The sequence below is a fragment of the Bos mutus genome, chromosome 5 (genome assembly GCF_027580195.1).
Source record: "Bos mutus isolate GX-2022 chromosome 5, NWIPB_WYAK_1.1, whole genome shotgun sequence".
In the NCBI taxonomy this organism is placed as follows: domain Eukaryota; kingdom Metazoa; phylum Chordata; class Mammalia; order Artiodactyla; family Bovidae; genus Bos; species Bos mutus.
The window spans coordinates 62,675,259-62,693,496 of NC_091621.1; the positions used below are offsets into that span (position 1 = coordinate 62,675,259).

The 18,238-nt window shown below is 38.5% G+C and overlaps 1 protein-coding gene across 1 annotated transcript in view; it reads right to left on the minus strand.

The window, feature by feature from the left end:
* The window catches only part of OTOGL (otogelin like), a 169,905-nt gene extending 155,547 nt beyond the window's left edge, over window positions 1-14,358 (minus strand). Inside the window, exons 1-4 of the mRNA XM_070370120.1 lie at window positions 14,317-14,358; window positions 11,637-11,787; window positions 9,882-9,980; window positions 4,509-4,663 (exon numbers count right to left, since the gene is read on the minus strand). Of these exons, the coding sequence (XP_070226221.1) occupies window positions 4,509-4,663; window positions 9,882-9,980; window positions 11,637-11,787; window positions 14,317-14,358 (447 nt within the window). The remainder of the gene's footprint in view (window positions 1-4,508; window positions 4,664-9,881; window positions 9,981-11,636; window positions 11,788-14,316) is intronic.
* Between the last annotated feature and the right edge of the window lie 3,880 nt (window positions 14,359-18,238).

Sequence of the window (18,238 nt, forward strand, 5' to 3'; positions counted from 1 at the left end):
CGATCACTTGTGTACTGAGGACTGTTCTAGATTCTGGAAAATGTATTAGTCAAACAAAATAGACAAAAATACCTGTCCTCATGAAATGAATTTCATTAGAGGAAAACAGTTAATAAAAAATAAAATTACATGTAACTGAAATATATCCTGGGCTAAATGACATGGAGAAATATTAAATGGAGAAAAGAGACAAAGAGCGTGTCTATCAAGGGTTGTTGGCAGTGGGGGTAGGGGAAGTTTAGGTTGAATGGCCAACAAAAGCTTCACTGAGAAGAGGAAATTCTAGTAGTAAAGATGAAGGAGATATAGGAGCAAGCCATATGGATATTTAGACCATTCTAGGCAAAAGGAATAGCAAATGCAAAAGTCTAAAGCAGAAGTATAACAAAAATGTTCTCAGTATCCAGGAGTCCAGACACAGGACTTCAGGCAGGATAGTGGAAGATTTTCCTTAAAGAAACAAAATGGAAAAAGATGTACAGATACTAATGAAGTGAAAGTAAAAGTTGCTCAGTCATGTCTGACTCTTTGCAACCCCATGGACTGTACAGGCCCCTCTGTCCATGGAATTCTCCAGGTAAGAATCCTGGAGTGGGAAGCCATTTCCTTCTCCAGGGGATCTTCCCAACCCAGGGATTGAACCTGGGTTTCCTGATTGCAGGCAGATTGTTTACCGTCGAAGCCACATGGGAAGCCCCACAGATACCAATATCTGAGGCTTATTTAATGAAACTAGAGGTTCCCTGCTCAATCTCCCACTAGGCAAGAAAGTCCCCATCCACATATTCAGAGCTTCTAACCAGCTTTTAGAACGTAATACTCAAATGTGAATAAACATTCATGGATCATTTGATGAAAGCCTTCAACATGAAAGGCGGATGCCAAATAAACCAAAATAAGGAGACTAAAGGAGTCAAAAACAATTCAGAAAAATAAACTTCCCAAAATCCATAATTGGTATCTTCAGGGAGAAAAGTGAGAAAATGCCATTTATGAAACAAACAAAAAAATGATGCTAAAAGTGAAATTCAAGGAATAAAAATAAGTGATTAGATACTGATAATATAGGAAAAACTTATAATTGAAATATAACTATGGAAAATAAATAATAATTGGAAAGAAATATCAAAACAAAAAAGCAAAAAAATGGAAAAGAGAAATGAATCAGTGAGAAAATTAAGGAATCAGTCACTCAGAACAGGAGCTCCAATATCTGAGCTACAAAATTACTAAAAGACAGGAAATTAAGAAATAAATCTTACTCCCAAACTGAATTGTTTGAAATGCTAGAAAGGGCTCATCACGTACCCAGCACAATGTATGAAAAAAAGAGCAACTCACATGACATCTCAGAATGTTGGGGATACAGAGAAGAACTAAAAATTTCTGTAAAGAGAGGGTACATTTTAAAAGATCATACACAAAATGATCAGAAATCAGAAGGAATTGAATTTTTAAATTCTGAAAGTGATTTGCAAGACTTCAAAAACTTCTCTCCTATGCACTTTGAGATGTGAGTAACCACTAGTCAAATCCATCACTTGCCTTCACTAATCAAGGCCATCTTAATTGTTGCTACAAAAGATAGGCACATACTCCAAGGAGCAGGTAGTCTAAACATAAGATGTCTGCCCAAGTTTTTTCCAGGAACTTGAAGTCAAGGGTGTCTAGTTTGAGTTAAACTGGTTAAGACTGGAAAGGATTCCTGCCCCTTCAAGTGTCCACACACAAGTGTCCCTCTCCAGAAAGCACTACAAACAAGCACTGTCCCCGTGAGCAGAGCGTCCAATAAGCTTTTCAGAGCCTATGTCTCAATTATAAACAAAAATTCAAGAACTGCTAGACATTTCACAGGACCTAAGAAACAAGGGTGGCTCAAGGGGTAATCTGCCTGTCAATGCAGGAGATGTAACAGATGGGGGTTCTATTCCCGGGTCAGGAAGATCCCCGGGTGTAGGAAATGGCAACCTGCTCCACTATTCTTGCCTGGAAAATTCCATGGACAGAGGAGCCTGGTAGGCTACAGTCCATTGAGCCGCAGAGAGTCAAACATGCCTGAGTGACTAAGCACAAGAAACAAGGAATCCAATACAGGAGAGAGAAGAATGAAACTCACCAGGAAAATGTGAAAAGAAATTCCAAATGCTAGGTGTACAGTAGGCTCAAAAGCAACCAGTCCCAACTGGCACAGGAGAATGAAAAACTGAGACAGGGATAACTCGTGGGAAGGAAAGAGAAACCAAAACAGCCTGATTTATCTGACCATATTGAGAAGAGTTAGAGGAAAAAAATGATTAAAGTATAGAAAATGCAGTTAAAAAAAAAAAGAGATAACTTAATTCCATAAAATTGTACAAAGAGATATGAAACCACAATAACATTAGGCTCGGCTCTCAACAATACTTATATAGCTATTGTTCATATATGTAAAATATGTAAATGACAATAATATAAAAACCACATATGATGTAACCAATAACAGTGATAGAATTCCATTAACAAGAGGGAAGGAAAGTGTGAGTGTGAGTGTGTATGTGTGTGTGTGTATAGTAGAGGCAGGAAGGATAATGTGACAGATGACTTCCCATTTTGCACACTAAAAAGTGAAGAAATAAGTCCTAACTTTGAAAAATAAAGAAATAATAGCACATTTTAATGTGTTAGGTAAAAACAAGAAGAAATAGCTAAAAAAAATGAAGTAATTGCCTTTGGAAAGTCAGATTTTAGCTGGGGTCAAGGAGTGAAGGAAAGAGGGGCTATTTCTACCTTCATGTATCTTGATGCAATCTTTTAAACTAAGTATATTATTTTCATAAAAATAAAATTGAATTTAAAGAAAAAGAGTCAAAAATATAAAAGTATATAGGCATAAAGATATTTATAAATACATGTCTTTTAAAATACTGAAATATTTTAAAATCTAAATGTCTAAAACAGAATATAATTAAATAATTTCATTACTCCATAGTTGGAACAAGTACAGCTAACAAAATTTGTGTTTGTCAAAAACATGTGACGTGGAAAATAGTTCTTAGTTCTTAGGTGAAATTGTGGGGAAGAAAATTATACATAGTAAAGTTTCAACTTTATAAGTGTGTATAAACTCCAGAGGAAAAATTTAGAGGGAAATATATGAAGCCATTAGCACTAGTAAGTCTTGACTGATAATTCTAATAGTATTTTTAGACTTCTTTGAAGTTTTCCAATTTTCTACAAAAGAGGTGAACAACTTGACAATCAGAGAAAAGATGACATTTAAAATAAATGGATTTGTTGATGTGAAAACAAATTCCACCAACCAAACAGAGCCAAGTAGAAACAATATCTGTTAACTCTGAAAGCACAGCTGAGCTTTGTGTGTTATTCTCTCTCAATTATCTAGTTGACACCTTAGTCCTCAAAAGGGCCACTGGACAAGAACATTTCAATGTGAGTCAGAAGGTGTTTGAGTGATAAACTCAGTAACTCCTTCCCAGAGCAGAGGAGTAAAGGACAACAGTGAACTGAGAACAGGAGCCCTGTATGAACTAAAAACGCATATCACTAACTCCCCTATCTAAAGAGACCTCCAATTTTTTATCCTTATGTCCCATAAGTTAACTTTCAATAGACTTCATTTTCTTTTGAGGTCATAGGGATTTGTTACTGTTAAACAGCATCAGGACTGAATTTTTAATATTTCCCTCGTCTAAGAGAGGAGGAGATTCAGGCAACTCCGACACGTCAGAGAGATTCAAAAAGAGCTTCAAACACATGATGGTTATGGAGGGTTTTAGATTTAGAACAGGACAGCACTCCGGTTTTCTGGTTTTGCTGAGATATCAGAAAATTCAGAGGAAAACGCAGGCAGGGAAAAAGGTCCCTTCCTGACTTCCTTACAACAGCCAGAGGCACTCTGAAGCTTACATTTTGAGATGTTTCTCCTATGAATTCTTCTGAAGCAAGAATGCTGCAACTAAGAACTAACTCTGAGTTCAGTCATATAGTATAATCTACCTAGAAATTAGCTACCTATCCCCATATCCTCTAGCTTGTGTTTATGTAATTCATACACTCCATTTCATAAACTCCAGTCCCCAGTTCACAGTGAGATATGTCTTTTAAGGAAATCCAGATGACCATCACACTGGAAATGTCAAGTAACATGATTGATGCCTGAAGCTACCCTCTCTTTTTGAATTGATCAAATAAAAACTGAAAAATGAGTATATCAACTGGAGTTGTTATTACGATATCCATGATACAGACATTCCTGCATTGCCTACATGTCCCTACCTTATGGATCCAAACCAGTCTTCTCCCAATCCTAGGGCCCATCTTCATAGAAACATGCTCAAAATAGTTACAAATTTGGCCCTTCCCATTCAGAATCAGCCCCCTCCTTCCCTAATAAGAGCACTAAGTATTCATGCTATGATTACTATATATTTTTCATCATCTGTCTAGTACTTTAAAAATACAGACTTGGCCATAAATAATTAAGTTAATTATGTCGTAGGATCACCTACCCACACAGTATACTGAGGCTCCAAATTACCACAGTCCTTTGCAAAAATGTAAGAACAGCTTCCTGGGAAATAATAGTAGATGCCATCAAAAGTTTCAAAGTGGTATTGCCCCCAGGTTTTGCAAATCCCATCTCTGCCATTGCCCATGTTTGGCACTGAAAAGAAAGAGGATAATATTTAGTAGAATAAAACAAATGATACCTGTTTCTTACAAAGTTCAGTCATGGTTGCTGCTGCTGCTGCCAAGTTGCTTCAGTCGTGTCCGACTCTGTGCGACCCCATAGACAGCAGCCCACCAGGCTCCTCTGTCCCTGGGATTCTCCAGGCAAGAACACTGGAGTGGGTTGCCATTTCCTTCTCCAATGCATAAAAGTGAAAAGTGAAAGTGAAGTCGCTCAGCCGTGTCCGACTCTTAGCGACCCCACGGACTGCAGCCTACCAGGCTCCTCCGTCCATGGGATTCTCCAGGCAAGAGTACTAGAGAGGGGTGCCATTGCCTTCTCCATCAGTCATGGTAGGTGATTCTAATTTTCATTAAAATAAATGTTTACTTCTTTGGTGGACAATATCACAGGAAAAAATACCTAACATAAAGCTCTCAAAACTATCAAATTGCCCTGAAGAAAGACATGGTCTTCAAGTTGAAGAAAGAATTTATGTTAGAAACTTCCTTAATTTTTGCTTTCAAACAAAGACTTTGGAGGTGAGAAAGAGAGGGAAGAATGATACAGTAAAAGAAGGTGATAGTGATATAGCAAATATAATGGCTCTAAAAAAGAGAAATGTCACCACAAAGTATCCTAAAAATTAACACTGGCAGCATTAGAATGTTCTGGTCTCTGCGATTCTTTGAAAATAACTTAGGATCCACAGAGAAAACTAATCATTGGCCAAAAAGTCATGTTTATAAATCTGGGACCTGGGAATGAGGAGCATTAGTCACCCAAAGCATACTGGAATTCATGACCTCAAACTGGTCACATTGTAAGCACTGTTTGTCTTAAAGCATGCAACTTCATCTCCTGTGCCTTCATGTCTATCTCCCTTTACACCCTTGTGGATGGCCCATCTTTCTAGATTAATATGGGAATCAGTGACATTTACTGAGCATTCATTGATTAAGACATTAGAGTATGTTAATATACTTTATAGGTAGCATAGAGAGAAGGCACAATTGTATCTTTTCTTTTTGTAATTTATGTAAATGTATTAGCTTTCGCCAACTTAGACCTGTTCAGGAAAAAATACAGAGCTAGCTATTCATTATTCAGGCAGTCTTTTCTGGTAGTATGCCTTATGTCTGTTGCATATTTTCATAAAATCTTGCACTTTATAGCACATCATAAATGTAATTACTGTTATCTTATATCCTGGTCCTGTCCTCTAGACTGTAATCTCCATCAGGGCAGAAACATGTCTATATTATTCACTTTTCCCAGTGTCCAGCCTGGGATCTAGTAGATGCTCAGTAAATATTCATTAAACAAATGGATTTTATTATTTATTATTGATATAGGCTCCTATATTAGATACTGTGGATAAAAAAAATGTTTAAGAACCCTCTGCTTTGAAGAGTTCTCAATACTATTTCTCTCTTAAAAAAAGTGTAAGTGTTAGTTGCTCAGTCATATCTGACTCTTTGTGACCCTATGGACTGCAGCCCATCAGGCTCCTCTGTCCATAGGATTCTCCAGGCAAGAATATCAGAGTGAGTAGCCATTCCCTTCTCCAGGGGATCTTCCTGACCCAGGAATCGAACCTGGGTCTCTGGAATTGCAGGCAGATTGTTTACTGTCTGAGCTGCCAGAGAAGCCCATGTACAGAATATGCCATTAATTCAAAGTCAGAAAAGAAAGAGTGGCTTCAAATAAAAAATCTAATTTATAAAGCAAAAGAAAGATGAATGGAAACCTGGTTTTAATGGGGCAATACAATTTAAAATGGAAAAAAACACTTGAATCACATTTTTTAAAAGTACTTTAGGAATAAACCTGACTAAGGAAGTTTAAGACTCATACCCTGAGAACTATAAGATATTGATATAGGAAACTGAAGACGATTTAAAGAAATGGAAAAATATCCCATGCTCTGGGGTTAGAAGAATTAATATTGTTAAAATAGCCATACTACCCAAAGTGAAATACCAATTTAATGCAATCCCTATCAAATCACCCATGACATTTTTCACAGAACTAGAACAAATAATCCTAAAATTTATATGAACCATAAAAGTCCAGGATTGACAAACCAATCCTGAGGAAAAATAACAAAGCAGGAAGCCTAACCCTCCCAGACTTGAAACAATAGCACAAAGCTACAGTAATCAAATCAGTGTGGTGCTGGAATAAAAGCAGACAGATGGATCAATGTAACAGAATAGATAGCCCAGAAATAAACCCATATACCTATGGTCAATTAATCTTTGACAAAGGAGGCAAGAATATACAATGGGGAAAAGACAGTCTGTTCAGCAAATGGTGTTGGGAAAGCTGGACAGCCACATGTAAATCAATGAAGCTAGAACACTCCATACCACATACAAAAATAAGCTCAAAATGGCTTAAAGACTTACATAGAAGATATGACATCATGAAACTTCTAGAAGAACACAGGCAAAGCTTTATTTTATATAAATCATACCAATATTTCCTTAGATCGGTCTCCCAAGGCAACAGAAACTAAAGCAAAAAATAAACAAATGGGACCTAACCAAACATAAGCTTTTACACAGCAAAGGAAAGCTTAGAAAGAAAAGACAACCTGTGCACTGAGAGAAAATATTTGCAAGTGATGCGAGAAACAAAAGCTTAATTCCAAAAATGTACAATCAGCTCACACAGCACAATAACAAAAAACAAAACAAACAACACGATAAAAAAATGAGCATAAGACCCAAATAAACATTTTTCTAAAGAAGGCACACAGGTGGCCAAAATCACTAATTATCAGAGAAATGCAAATCAAAGCTACCATGAGGTACCATCTCACACTGGTCAGAATGGCCATCATGTAAAGTCTACAAATAACAAATATGCTGGAGAGGATGTGGGGAAACAGACCCTTCCTACTCCACTGGTGGGAAAGTAAATAGCTACATCCATCACGGAAAACAGTATGGAGGTTCCTCAAAAACTAAAAATAGAGTTGCCATATGACCCAGCAAGCCCACTCCTGGGCATACATCTGGAAAAAACTATAATTCAAAAAGATACATGCTCTTCTATGTTCATAGCAGTGCTATTCACAATAGCCAAGACATGGAACAACCTAAACGTCCATTGACAGATGAATGGATAAAGTTGTGATATGTATATACAATGAAATACTCCTCAGCCATAAAAATAATGGAGAAGGCAATGGCACCCCACTCCAGTACTCTTGCCTGGAAAATCCCATGGACGGAGGAGCCTGGTAGGCTGTAGTCCATGGGGTCGCTAAGAGTCGGACACGACTGAGTGACTTCACTTTCACTTTTCATTTTCATGCATTGGAGAAGGAAATGGCAACCCACTCCAGTGTTCTTGCCTGGAGAATCCCAGGGATGGGGGAGCCTGGTGGGCTGCCGTCTATGGGGTCGCACAGAGTCGGACGCGACTGAAGTGACTTAGCAGCATAAAAATAAAGAATAAACTAATGCTATTTACAGCTACATGGATGGACCCAGAGATTATCACACTGCGCAAAGTAAGCCAGAAAGAGAAACACAAATATCACATGATATCACTCACGTGTAGAATCTAAAATATGACACAAATGAACCTATCTTCAAAGCAGAAATAGATTCGTAGACATACAGAACAGACTTGTGGCTGCCAAGGTGGATGGGAATGCGGAAGGGATGGACTGGGAGTTTGGGACTAGAGGATGAAAATTATTACATGTAGAATGGGTAAACTGAAAGGTCCTATTGTATAGCACAAGGAACTGTATTCAATATCCTTGAACCATGATAGAAAAAATACGGAAAAAACAATATAATACTGGATCATCGAAAAAGCAAGAGAGTTCCAGAAAAACATCTATTTCTGCTTTATTGACTATGCCAAAGCCTTTGACTGTGTGGATCACAAGAAACTGTGGAAAATTCTGAAAGAGATGGGAATACCAGACCACCTGACCTGCCTCTTGAGAAACCTGTATGCAGGTCAGGAAGCAACAGTTAGAACTGGACATGGAACAACAACCTGGTTCCAAATAGGAAAAGGAGTACGTCAAAGCTGTATATTGTCATCCTGCTTATTTAACTTATATGCAGAGTACATCATGAGAAACGCTGGACTGGAAGAAATACAAGCTGGAATCAAGATTGCCGGGAGAAATATCAATAAGCTCAGATATGCAGATGACACCACCCTTATGGCAGAAAGTGAAGAGGAACTCAAAAGCCTCTTGATGAAAGTGAAAGTGGAGAGTGAAAAAGTTGGCTTAAAGCTCAACATTCAGAAGATGAAGATCATGGCATCTGGTCCCATCACTTCATGGGAAATAGATAGGGAAACAGTGGAAACAGTGTCAGACTTTATTTTTTGGGGCTCCAAAATCACTGCAGATGGTGACTGCAGCCATGAAATTAAAAGACGCTTACTCCTTGGAAGGAAAGTTATGACCACCTAATAGCATGTTGAAAAGCAGAGACATTACTTTGCCATCAAAGGTCCGTCTAGTCAAGGCTATGGTTTTTCCTGTGGTCATGTATGGATGTGAGAGTTGGACCGTGAAGAAGGCTGAGCGCCGAAGAATTGATGCTTTTGAACTGTGGTGTTGGAGAAGACTCTTGAGAGTCCCTTGGACTGCAAGGAGATCCAAGCAGTCCATTCTGAAGGAGATCAGCCCTGGGATTTCTTTGGAGGGAATGATGCTGAAGCTGAAACTCCAGTACTTTGGCCACCTCATGGGAAGAGTTGTCTCATTGGAAAAGACTCTGATGCTGGGAGGGATTGGGGGCAGGAGGAGAAGGGGACGACAGAGGATGAGATGGCTGGATGGCATCACTGACTCGATGGACGTGAGTCTGAGTGAACTCCAGGAGTTGGTGATGGACAGGGAGGCCTGGCGTGCTGCGATTCATGGGGTCGCAAAGAGTCAGACACGACTGACGGACTGAACTGAACTGAACTGATACTTTAAAAATTAAATTAAAAAATCTAAAAACAAAAAATACTTGAACTAGTAGAGTTCAATGAGAAGTGAAAGAGGGCATATCCATTTTCTTTCACATTGTTTCAAAATTACTGGAAATAAATCATGTATACTCTAGTTAAAACACAATATAATTGTCCCAAATCCCAAAGGATGAACACTAATACAGCAAATTATGCCTTCATGCTCTCTGTAGCACCTCATAATTCTCTCAGAAGTATCCCTGAAACTTACCAATCTGGCACCGTGTCCCAAGAGCCTGAAATATTTGACAGTCACATGTACCAGCCTTAGAACAAAAAGCTCCGTTAAGGCATTCATGAGGACAAGAACCTGAAGGGCAAAAAAAAATTAGTTATCTTCTGGCATGCATCAGTTTTTATAAACACAATCTGTCAAGATTTAGCTTGGACTAACTGTAACCTCTGTTAACTCAAATAGAACCCTGGGCCTATTGCCTTGATAAGCTAAAGAATTAAGCTCCTCAAGTCTCTTTCTAGTTCATTTCATTATGTGTGCTGTGAAATAAGAAAGACAGGCTTTCACATCTCAAACTACCCTGAGAGCAAAGGTTAGCCTCCTTCAAGCAATTGAAAGGTCAAGTTCCCATGTAAGGAATCCCTGTCCCAGATGATGAGAACCAGAAACACACAAGCTGCAGATGATTCCCTTGACAGAGTTTGGCACCAGCTGCACAACTGATCAGCTACTTCTCCAGGAGCAAATGTGGTATTAAAGAAAAACATCCATCATTAGCTCAAGGGATCAGGCACAATATAGAATTCGAAAAGAAATTCTTATTTTTTAAGAGAACGATTAAACATTCTATTTGAAGCTGTGCATTAATCGTCAGGCTTAATTGCAAATGACGCATTCTTTCTGACCCATAGCTAATTTTAATGGGGCAGAAGCCAAAGCTGCTGCTGGTTGTCATGAAAAATATTTTTTCTTTCACGAAAAGAAAAATCACCCCGAAGGATTATGTTGGAAAGAGAAAGAAAGAAACTATGAGTTCCTGAGTGAGTTTGAAAGCTGCAAATGAATCACAGTGAAAATCCCTCCTCTAATAAGGAGAGGACAAGAGACCCTGGCAAAGCTCAACAGGAAGGATTTAAGCAACACATCAAGAGAACTAGAGAACATCTTTGAGTGACCATAAAGTGTTTACTAAAGACTGGCTCTCTTTGGAATATGGTAAGGTCATGAAAGGCACTAGTCTAACTGTGGTATTTTAACCACAGTTCTGCAGAAGGCAAGAATTTAAAACTCTATTACCCTTGCACCTTAAGATCCATTGATCTAAAATGTCTCCACTTTTAAAGACATACAACTCTCTAATTATATCTTAACTGAGGAGGAATGAGCTGTCTTAATTTTGATCATAAATATAGATAAAAATGACATTTGTCATAAATTTAAATGCAGTTCTCTTTTTCTGGTGGGGGTACATATATACATATATCTTTGAATTTTATCTTAAGTCACAATATTGTATTTTTCCAATCAATAAATGTCAAAGTAATTACATAAGCATACATAATTATCACTTTCAAAAATTTATTTACAACCCTGTTTATTCTCCTGAAAACAGATACCAAAACAAAACTGGTCAGAAACCCCTGTTTTTTTAAATACAAAAAAAAAAAAATCAAATTGAATTTCAAACTACCATTAGCATATTGCTAAATGGAAATGAGAAATTGGTAAGCGAAAAGAGCAATGTCAAAGAGTCAATTGATTCAGGAAAAAAAAAAAAGTCTGATATCCACTGATATCTTTCCTGGTCATACAGTTATGAGCTTTGTCTGCTTAGCCTTGCTTGTTTTCAAATATAATTCATATTTCTATGTGAAGTAAACTTAAACTGATCCTATTACCACCCTGGCTCAGTTCCATCATGCATTATATGGAAATTACAGAGTTCATTCACTATACGCCCCAAAGGGGTCTTTTGAGAAGCAAATACAAAACCATAGAGTTAGCACTGACCTTTTATTTTGCTCTCACCCCAATTAATAGCTTCATGGAAGAAGTATCTTGGAGAAGTTGCTTCAAACTTTAAAAGAAAGAAATCAGAATTCAAGAGAATTAAATTACTTAATTCAAGGCGAACATGCAAATTGGAAAACCTGGAAAACAGCTACAAACACAGAAATCATAAACAGCTGACTCCATTTTTCCTTGGACTATTAAGGCAAAATCTTGGAGCGGCAGAAAGGGCTCCTCTTGGGTTGTAGTTAGATTTGACTTCAAGGTTTGGTTTTGTTTCCTGAATCTGACAAGTCCTTCATCCTCTCTGACCTCAGTTCTGCCTCCCTGCCCTCTTTGGAAAAGAGCCTGGTCAGAATCTAATCTTTGCATTAGCTGACTGCCTTGCCTGCAGAAGTAGCAGTTTTTAAATATTTTTAAATATTTAAATATTTAAAAATGCATGGGACTGGAGGACCAACAGACAGGGATGTACCCACTGCCTGCAACCCATCTGGGCAAGATACCATCCACAGAAGCCTCAGCCGCTGAAGTGTGAGTGTGCCATCCTGAGTCTCCAAAGAGCTGCCACTTTAAAGTTCACAGAGCAGTTAAATGTATCTTTTTTGTGTGTGTTTTTTTTGTTGGTGGTGGTGGTGGTGGGTTTTTTTTTTTTTTTTAAACTTTACATAATTGTATTAGTGTTGCCAAATATCAAAATGAATCCGCCACCGGTATACATGTGTTCCCCATCCTGAACCCTCCTCCCTCCTGCCTCCCCATACCATCCCTCTGGGTCGTCCCAGTGCTCTAGCCCCAAGCATCCAGTATCGTGCATCGAACCTGGACTGGCATCTCGTTTCATACATGATATTTTACATGTTTCAATGCCATTCTCCCAAATCTTCCCACCCTCTCCCTCTCCCTCTCCCTCTCCCATAGACATGTATCTTTTTATAGAGCCCAAAGGACATCAGGGTATTCATTAAGAGCATGAATTATAGAATCAAAAGGTTCTGGATTAGAGGCCTGATTCTGCCACTTTTTACTCCAAGGCAAATTTCTTAACTGCTTAGCACCTTCTTTTACTTGTCTGTGAAATGGGAACAATGATACATACTTCACTATGTAGCTCCAGCATAATACCTCACATATAGAAGATTAGCAAGAAAGAGATTTATATTAATCTAAGGAACCCAGATAAAATTATAAGATTTAGAGAGGTTAATATGGAGTAGTTGGAAAAGGAAACGGCAATCCACTCCAGTACTCTTGCCTGGGAAATCCCATGGACAAAGGAGCCTAGTAGGCTACAGTCCATGGGGTCGCAAAGAGTCAGACATGACTGAGGAGTAGTAGTAAATAATTGTGGATTATTAAAACTAATCGATTATGGCTTTTTATTCCAATTTAATGCCAGTTTAGTGTATGATCTGGGGCAATGTCCTTTCCAACAGGATTTTTACATTCACCAGAAGAATACGTATTCCCCAAATTTGGCATGTAATAGTTAAATTGACTACCAGAAGATGTTAGAAAAACTGGAAAGAGTGAAGGATAAGAAGAAAGCAGGATAAAGATTGTGATTTCAGGTACAAAGCCCTTTTTCAACAGATTCTGGTCTCCTTTCTACATGGTAACATCTTATTTTAACAGGCAAAGCTGCCCCATGGCAGAAAAAAGGACACCCACACTCACCACTTCAAGGCTCTTTTCTAAAGTCTTTGGCCCGTATCACGGCTCCAGGTTCACTGCTGTCTGCTTTCATTCTTCCAAGATTTTGTCCTCACTGTTCAGCCTCCTCTTTTTACCTTTTCCTCTCTCTTCCCACTAAGTCAGACTCACAACTGTCTACGACCTGGATTCCCCCAAGACAAGGCTTATGCTCTCTCTAGCCATATTGTCTGGGACTGCCTAAACCTAACACAACCACCGATATTACCGGGCACCGAACTCTTCTCATGTGGGTGCTAATGAATCATTGCTGGTGCTCACTAACAGTATATATTGACTTCAGCTGTGGCTCTACAGGCTCATTAATGAGAACAAATTATTTAACCTGCTCAGTCTCAGTTTCCCAATCTGTAAAATGGAATAACAATAACTGTCTCACAGAATTGTGAGAACTAAATGAAATGAGATAAGTAAATCACCAAGAATGGTGCTAGGCACATAATAAGTTTTTGTAAATATGTTACCTCCTTACATTATTAAGCAAAAACTGATTAAAGTTCACTAATTACACTGGATAACACTAGACCAAGACAAAAATACACAATTCGTTTTTCACTCAACTTAGGCTATACCTCCTCCATGGGAATCACAGTCACTACCTAGGACACCCACCTCCTGGTCACCACAACATCCTATTCACTGCGACATTCCGTGCATCACGGTGTTTCACTAATGCTAAGATATGACACACAGCTTTTATTTTTATAACAGATCTGAACTCAGAATGGCATAGCTTATGTCTATAATTGGAGGGTTTTTTTTTTTCATTTTTCATGTTATACAAACAATAGCAAATAATGGGTGGTGTCTTAGATTCAGTGAACAAGTTACACAAAAAGGACTTCTTTACAGGTCTGCCTCCACTAGACAATGAGTTTCTAGAAAACAAGCTGTTCATGGTTATATCTCTAGCACGGCCCCTTTTATGTTGTCAACAAATACCAACGGAACCAAAAATAGACCTTACGCAAATGGGAGTGATCTGCCTCCCAAAGTTGTTTAGAACCATGACTACAAAATGTTCTGTTGATGCCCCTCCTCACAACTTCTTAGCCCATCTTGAACTTTCCCTGCATCTGGGCTTTTGAGCACATTGAAACTCTCAAGCACGAGCTTCTTTTCGTCTCTGCCTTAGGGTAGAGTCCAAGCAGAACAGACAAGAGAAATGCCTTTCAGGAGATTTAAGTGCCCCCAGAAGCTGCCCTCCATCAATGAGAGGCAGGTGTGGGTGGATAAGTATCCCAGCTACCCGATTCCTTGGAGAAACAATTCTAAAACACTCTACACAGTTCCTCAGAGGGATGCCCTCAAGACTGAGCCCCAGATGTTTAAAGCAGGAAGACCCCTCATTGACAGAGATGAGCTGGATTTTCTCCCTTCCCTGGCTCCCTTTCCTCCCCCTCCCCCGCTCCTGCACATACAAATTGCCCGTACCCTCTAATAAACAATTTGCCTCTGCTTTCAGGAGAAGAGTTTTGAAATGCGACACAAATGCAAAGAAAAGTTACAAGCTGTGGGTGCATGTATTCACATAACTGACGAAAGAGGACAGCCCATTCCTCTTCAGTGCCAATTACAAACCCACAGGAGGGCGAGAAGCACAGAGAAGTCACTGCAGTGCGCAACGGACAGGTACAGTTGCACAAGGGCAGCACAGGGAACGTGCACAATTATAGGGACATTCACAGAAGTGTGTGTCTACCCTCCTCTGCTCACTGTTAACTCATTGTCAACGTACTCCTGAGTCCTTGGGTGCACAGATCAGTCCGTGTTCCTAGAGTGGGGAAGTGAATCTGTGGACAAGAATGGCCTTTGTCACAGATGAAATTTCAGTCCTAAACTGTGCAAGGCATCATTGCAACCTCATTGCCCTTCTTTAATATTTCTTCTCTTAGAGTTTGTTCAGATGTTAAATAATGGTGCATGTTCTCCAGCTACAGGAAATAGAAGTGTCCAGCTCTTCAGTCTCTCTAAAAGAAATCAAGACAAGTGCATTTCTCACTTATAAACAAAATGCAGGCATTAACATACCTCTGGGGGGTAAATTATACAAATTCTAAAAAATCCAAATGGTCAATAGAATAAGCCCATCCATAGGCTGCTTAATGTGACAGCTGTGGGGTATGTTTCACAGGTTCTCCAATCTAGTAGGTTCTACAAGAATGAAGTTTATCTCAAAATTAAATTTTCTTATACATCAATGGAACAAAATAGAAAGCCCAGAGATGAATCCACACATATATGGACACCTTATCTTTGACAAAGGAGGCAAGAATATACAATGGATTAAAGACAATCTCTTTAACAAGTGGTGCTGGGAAAACTGGTCAACCACTTGTAAAAGAATGAAACTAGAACACTTTCTAACACCATACACAAAAATAAACTCAAAATGGATTAAAGATCTCAACGTAAGACCAGAAACTATAAAACTCCTAGAGGAAAACATAGGCAAAACACTCTCCGACATACATCACAGCAGGATCCTCTATGACCCACCTCCCAGAATATTGGAAATAAAAGCAAAAATAAACAAATGGGACCTAATTCAAATTAAAAGCTTCTGCACAACAAAGGAAACTATAAGCAAGGTGAAAAGACAGCCTTCAGAATGGGAGAAAATAATAGCAAATGAAGCAACTGACAAACAACTAATCTCAAGAATATACAAGCAACTCCTACAGCTCAACTCCAGAAAAATAAATGACTCAATCAAACAATGGGCCAAAGAACTAAATAGACATTTCTCCAAAGAAGACATACAGATGGCTAACAAACACATGAAAAGATGCTCAACATCACTCATTATCAGAGAAATGCAAATCAAAACCACTATGAGGTACCATTTCACGCCAGTCAGAATGGCTGCGATCCAAAAGTCTACAAGCAATAAATGCTGGAGAGGGTGTGGAGAAAAGGGAACCCTCTTACACTGTTGGTGGGAATGCAAACTAGTACAGCCACTATGGAGAACAGTGTGGAGATTCCTTAAAAAACTGGAAATAGAACTGCCTTATGATCCAGCAATCCCACTACTGGGAATACACACTGAGGAAACCAGAATTGAAAGAGACACGTGTACCCCAATGTTCATCACAGCACTGTTTATAATAGCCAGGACATGGAAGCAACCTAGATGCCCATCAGCAGATGAATGGATAAGAAAGCTGTGGTACATATACACAATGGAGTATTGCTCAGCCATTAAAAAGAATACATTTGAATCAGTTCTAATGAGGTGGATGAAACTGGAGCCTATTATACAGAGTGAAGTAAGCCAGAAAGAAAAACACCAATACAGTATACTAACGCATACATATGGAATTTAGAAAGATGGTAACAATAACCCTGTATATGAGACAGCAAAAGAGACACTGATGTATAGAACAGTCTTTTGGACTCTGTGGGAGAGGGAGAGGGTGAGATGATTTGCAAGAATGGCATTGAAATACGTAAAATATCATGTAAGAAACGAGTCGCCAGTCCAGGTTCGATGCACGATACTGGATGCTTGGGGCTGGTGCACTGGGACGACCCAGAGGGATGGTATGGGGAGGGAGGAGGGACGAGGGTTCAGGATGGGGAACACGTGTATGCCTGTGGTGGATTCATTTCGATATATGGCAGAACGAATACAATATTGTAAAGTTTAAAAATAAAATTAAAAAAAATTAAATTTTCTACTGAGTTGTGTGAATGTCTTTTTGTGGCTAACATGGCCTACTGGTAAACATGTACTTAACATTTCTCAGAGAAAAACCATTTTAACCACTTCACATGATACATTAAGTACTTACATACACAAAATACTTTTTAGAAATAAAAAGTGTTTCCCTTTCAAAGACAATTCTTTGCCTGTACTAGTACAAAGAAAGATCTTCATTCTTGTTGAGGATAAATTAGTTCTGTCTTCTGAATTGTCACAACAGCATATCATATCTCTTTTTTTCCCAATTATCTTTAATTAAGTTAAATATTAAAATATATTACAGATATATTTATATCTTTAAATATAAAATAATTAGGCATCCATCAGAAAATGCTAACAGAAATTGATTACAATTCAGCATTTGACAAAGACCTTGAATATATAAGCTGTCTGCTACATAAATACTCAAATCATATTACTTTCCAAAGAAATACCTTTTTGAGTCAGGATTCTCTATCTTACCGTCCATCTTTAACAGAGAACTATTTTTAAAAATCCACCCATTTAAACATTCCAACCATAATTTGAAGATACTACGATTATGTCACAGAATATCATTTAGATAAAAGGACTCAAGCAAAAAGGTGTCCTCAAATTCAGTGCTACTCAACCCCTCTAAAAAAAAAAGTCACTTCTTCATCAGTGCCTATAATTTGGATTTATTAGATAATATAAAACCTGTTTGTCAGGACGGAAGGACCCTTCTGGGGCCCTTTTGTGGTGCTTAACTCAGATCATTCACACCTTTCTCTGCTCCTGTTTGCTTGTATCTGTCCTATTTTCATTGTCCTCTGATATTGTACTTAATTTTTAAACCAATTAAAATGTTCTGGCAAGTAATGAGATTAAATCTCTCACAAATTGTGGTAACCTATCAGTAGGGAACTGAGATGAATAGCAGAAAAGCATTTGACCACAAACAAGTAATTGTGAGCTAAGCCTGAACTGGAGCATCACAGAACAGCGCTGGAGAAGTTACTTTGCCTCTTCCTCCTCCTTGTCTTGTTTTTAGCATTTTATTTGCCTCCACAAAGGTCTCATTGTTGAAGTGACAGCAGAGGCCCAGAGCACAATGGATTATTTCTCAGCTTCTCTCTCCATCTGAGGCATAACCTACCTGGGCTGCTAAAAGAGCTCTTTTCTGTAGATTTTCATTAAACCTGTTTCTGGAAGAAAACAA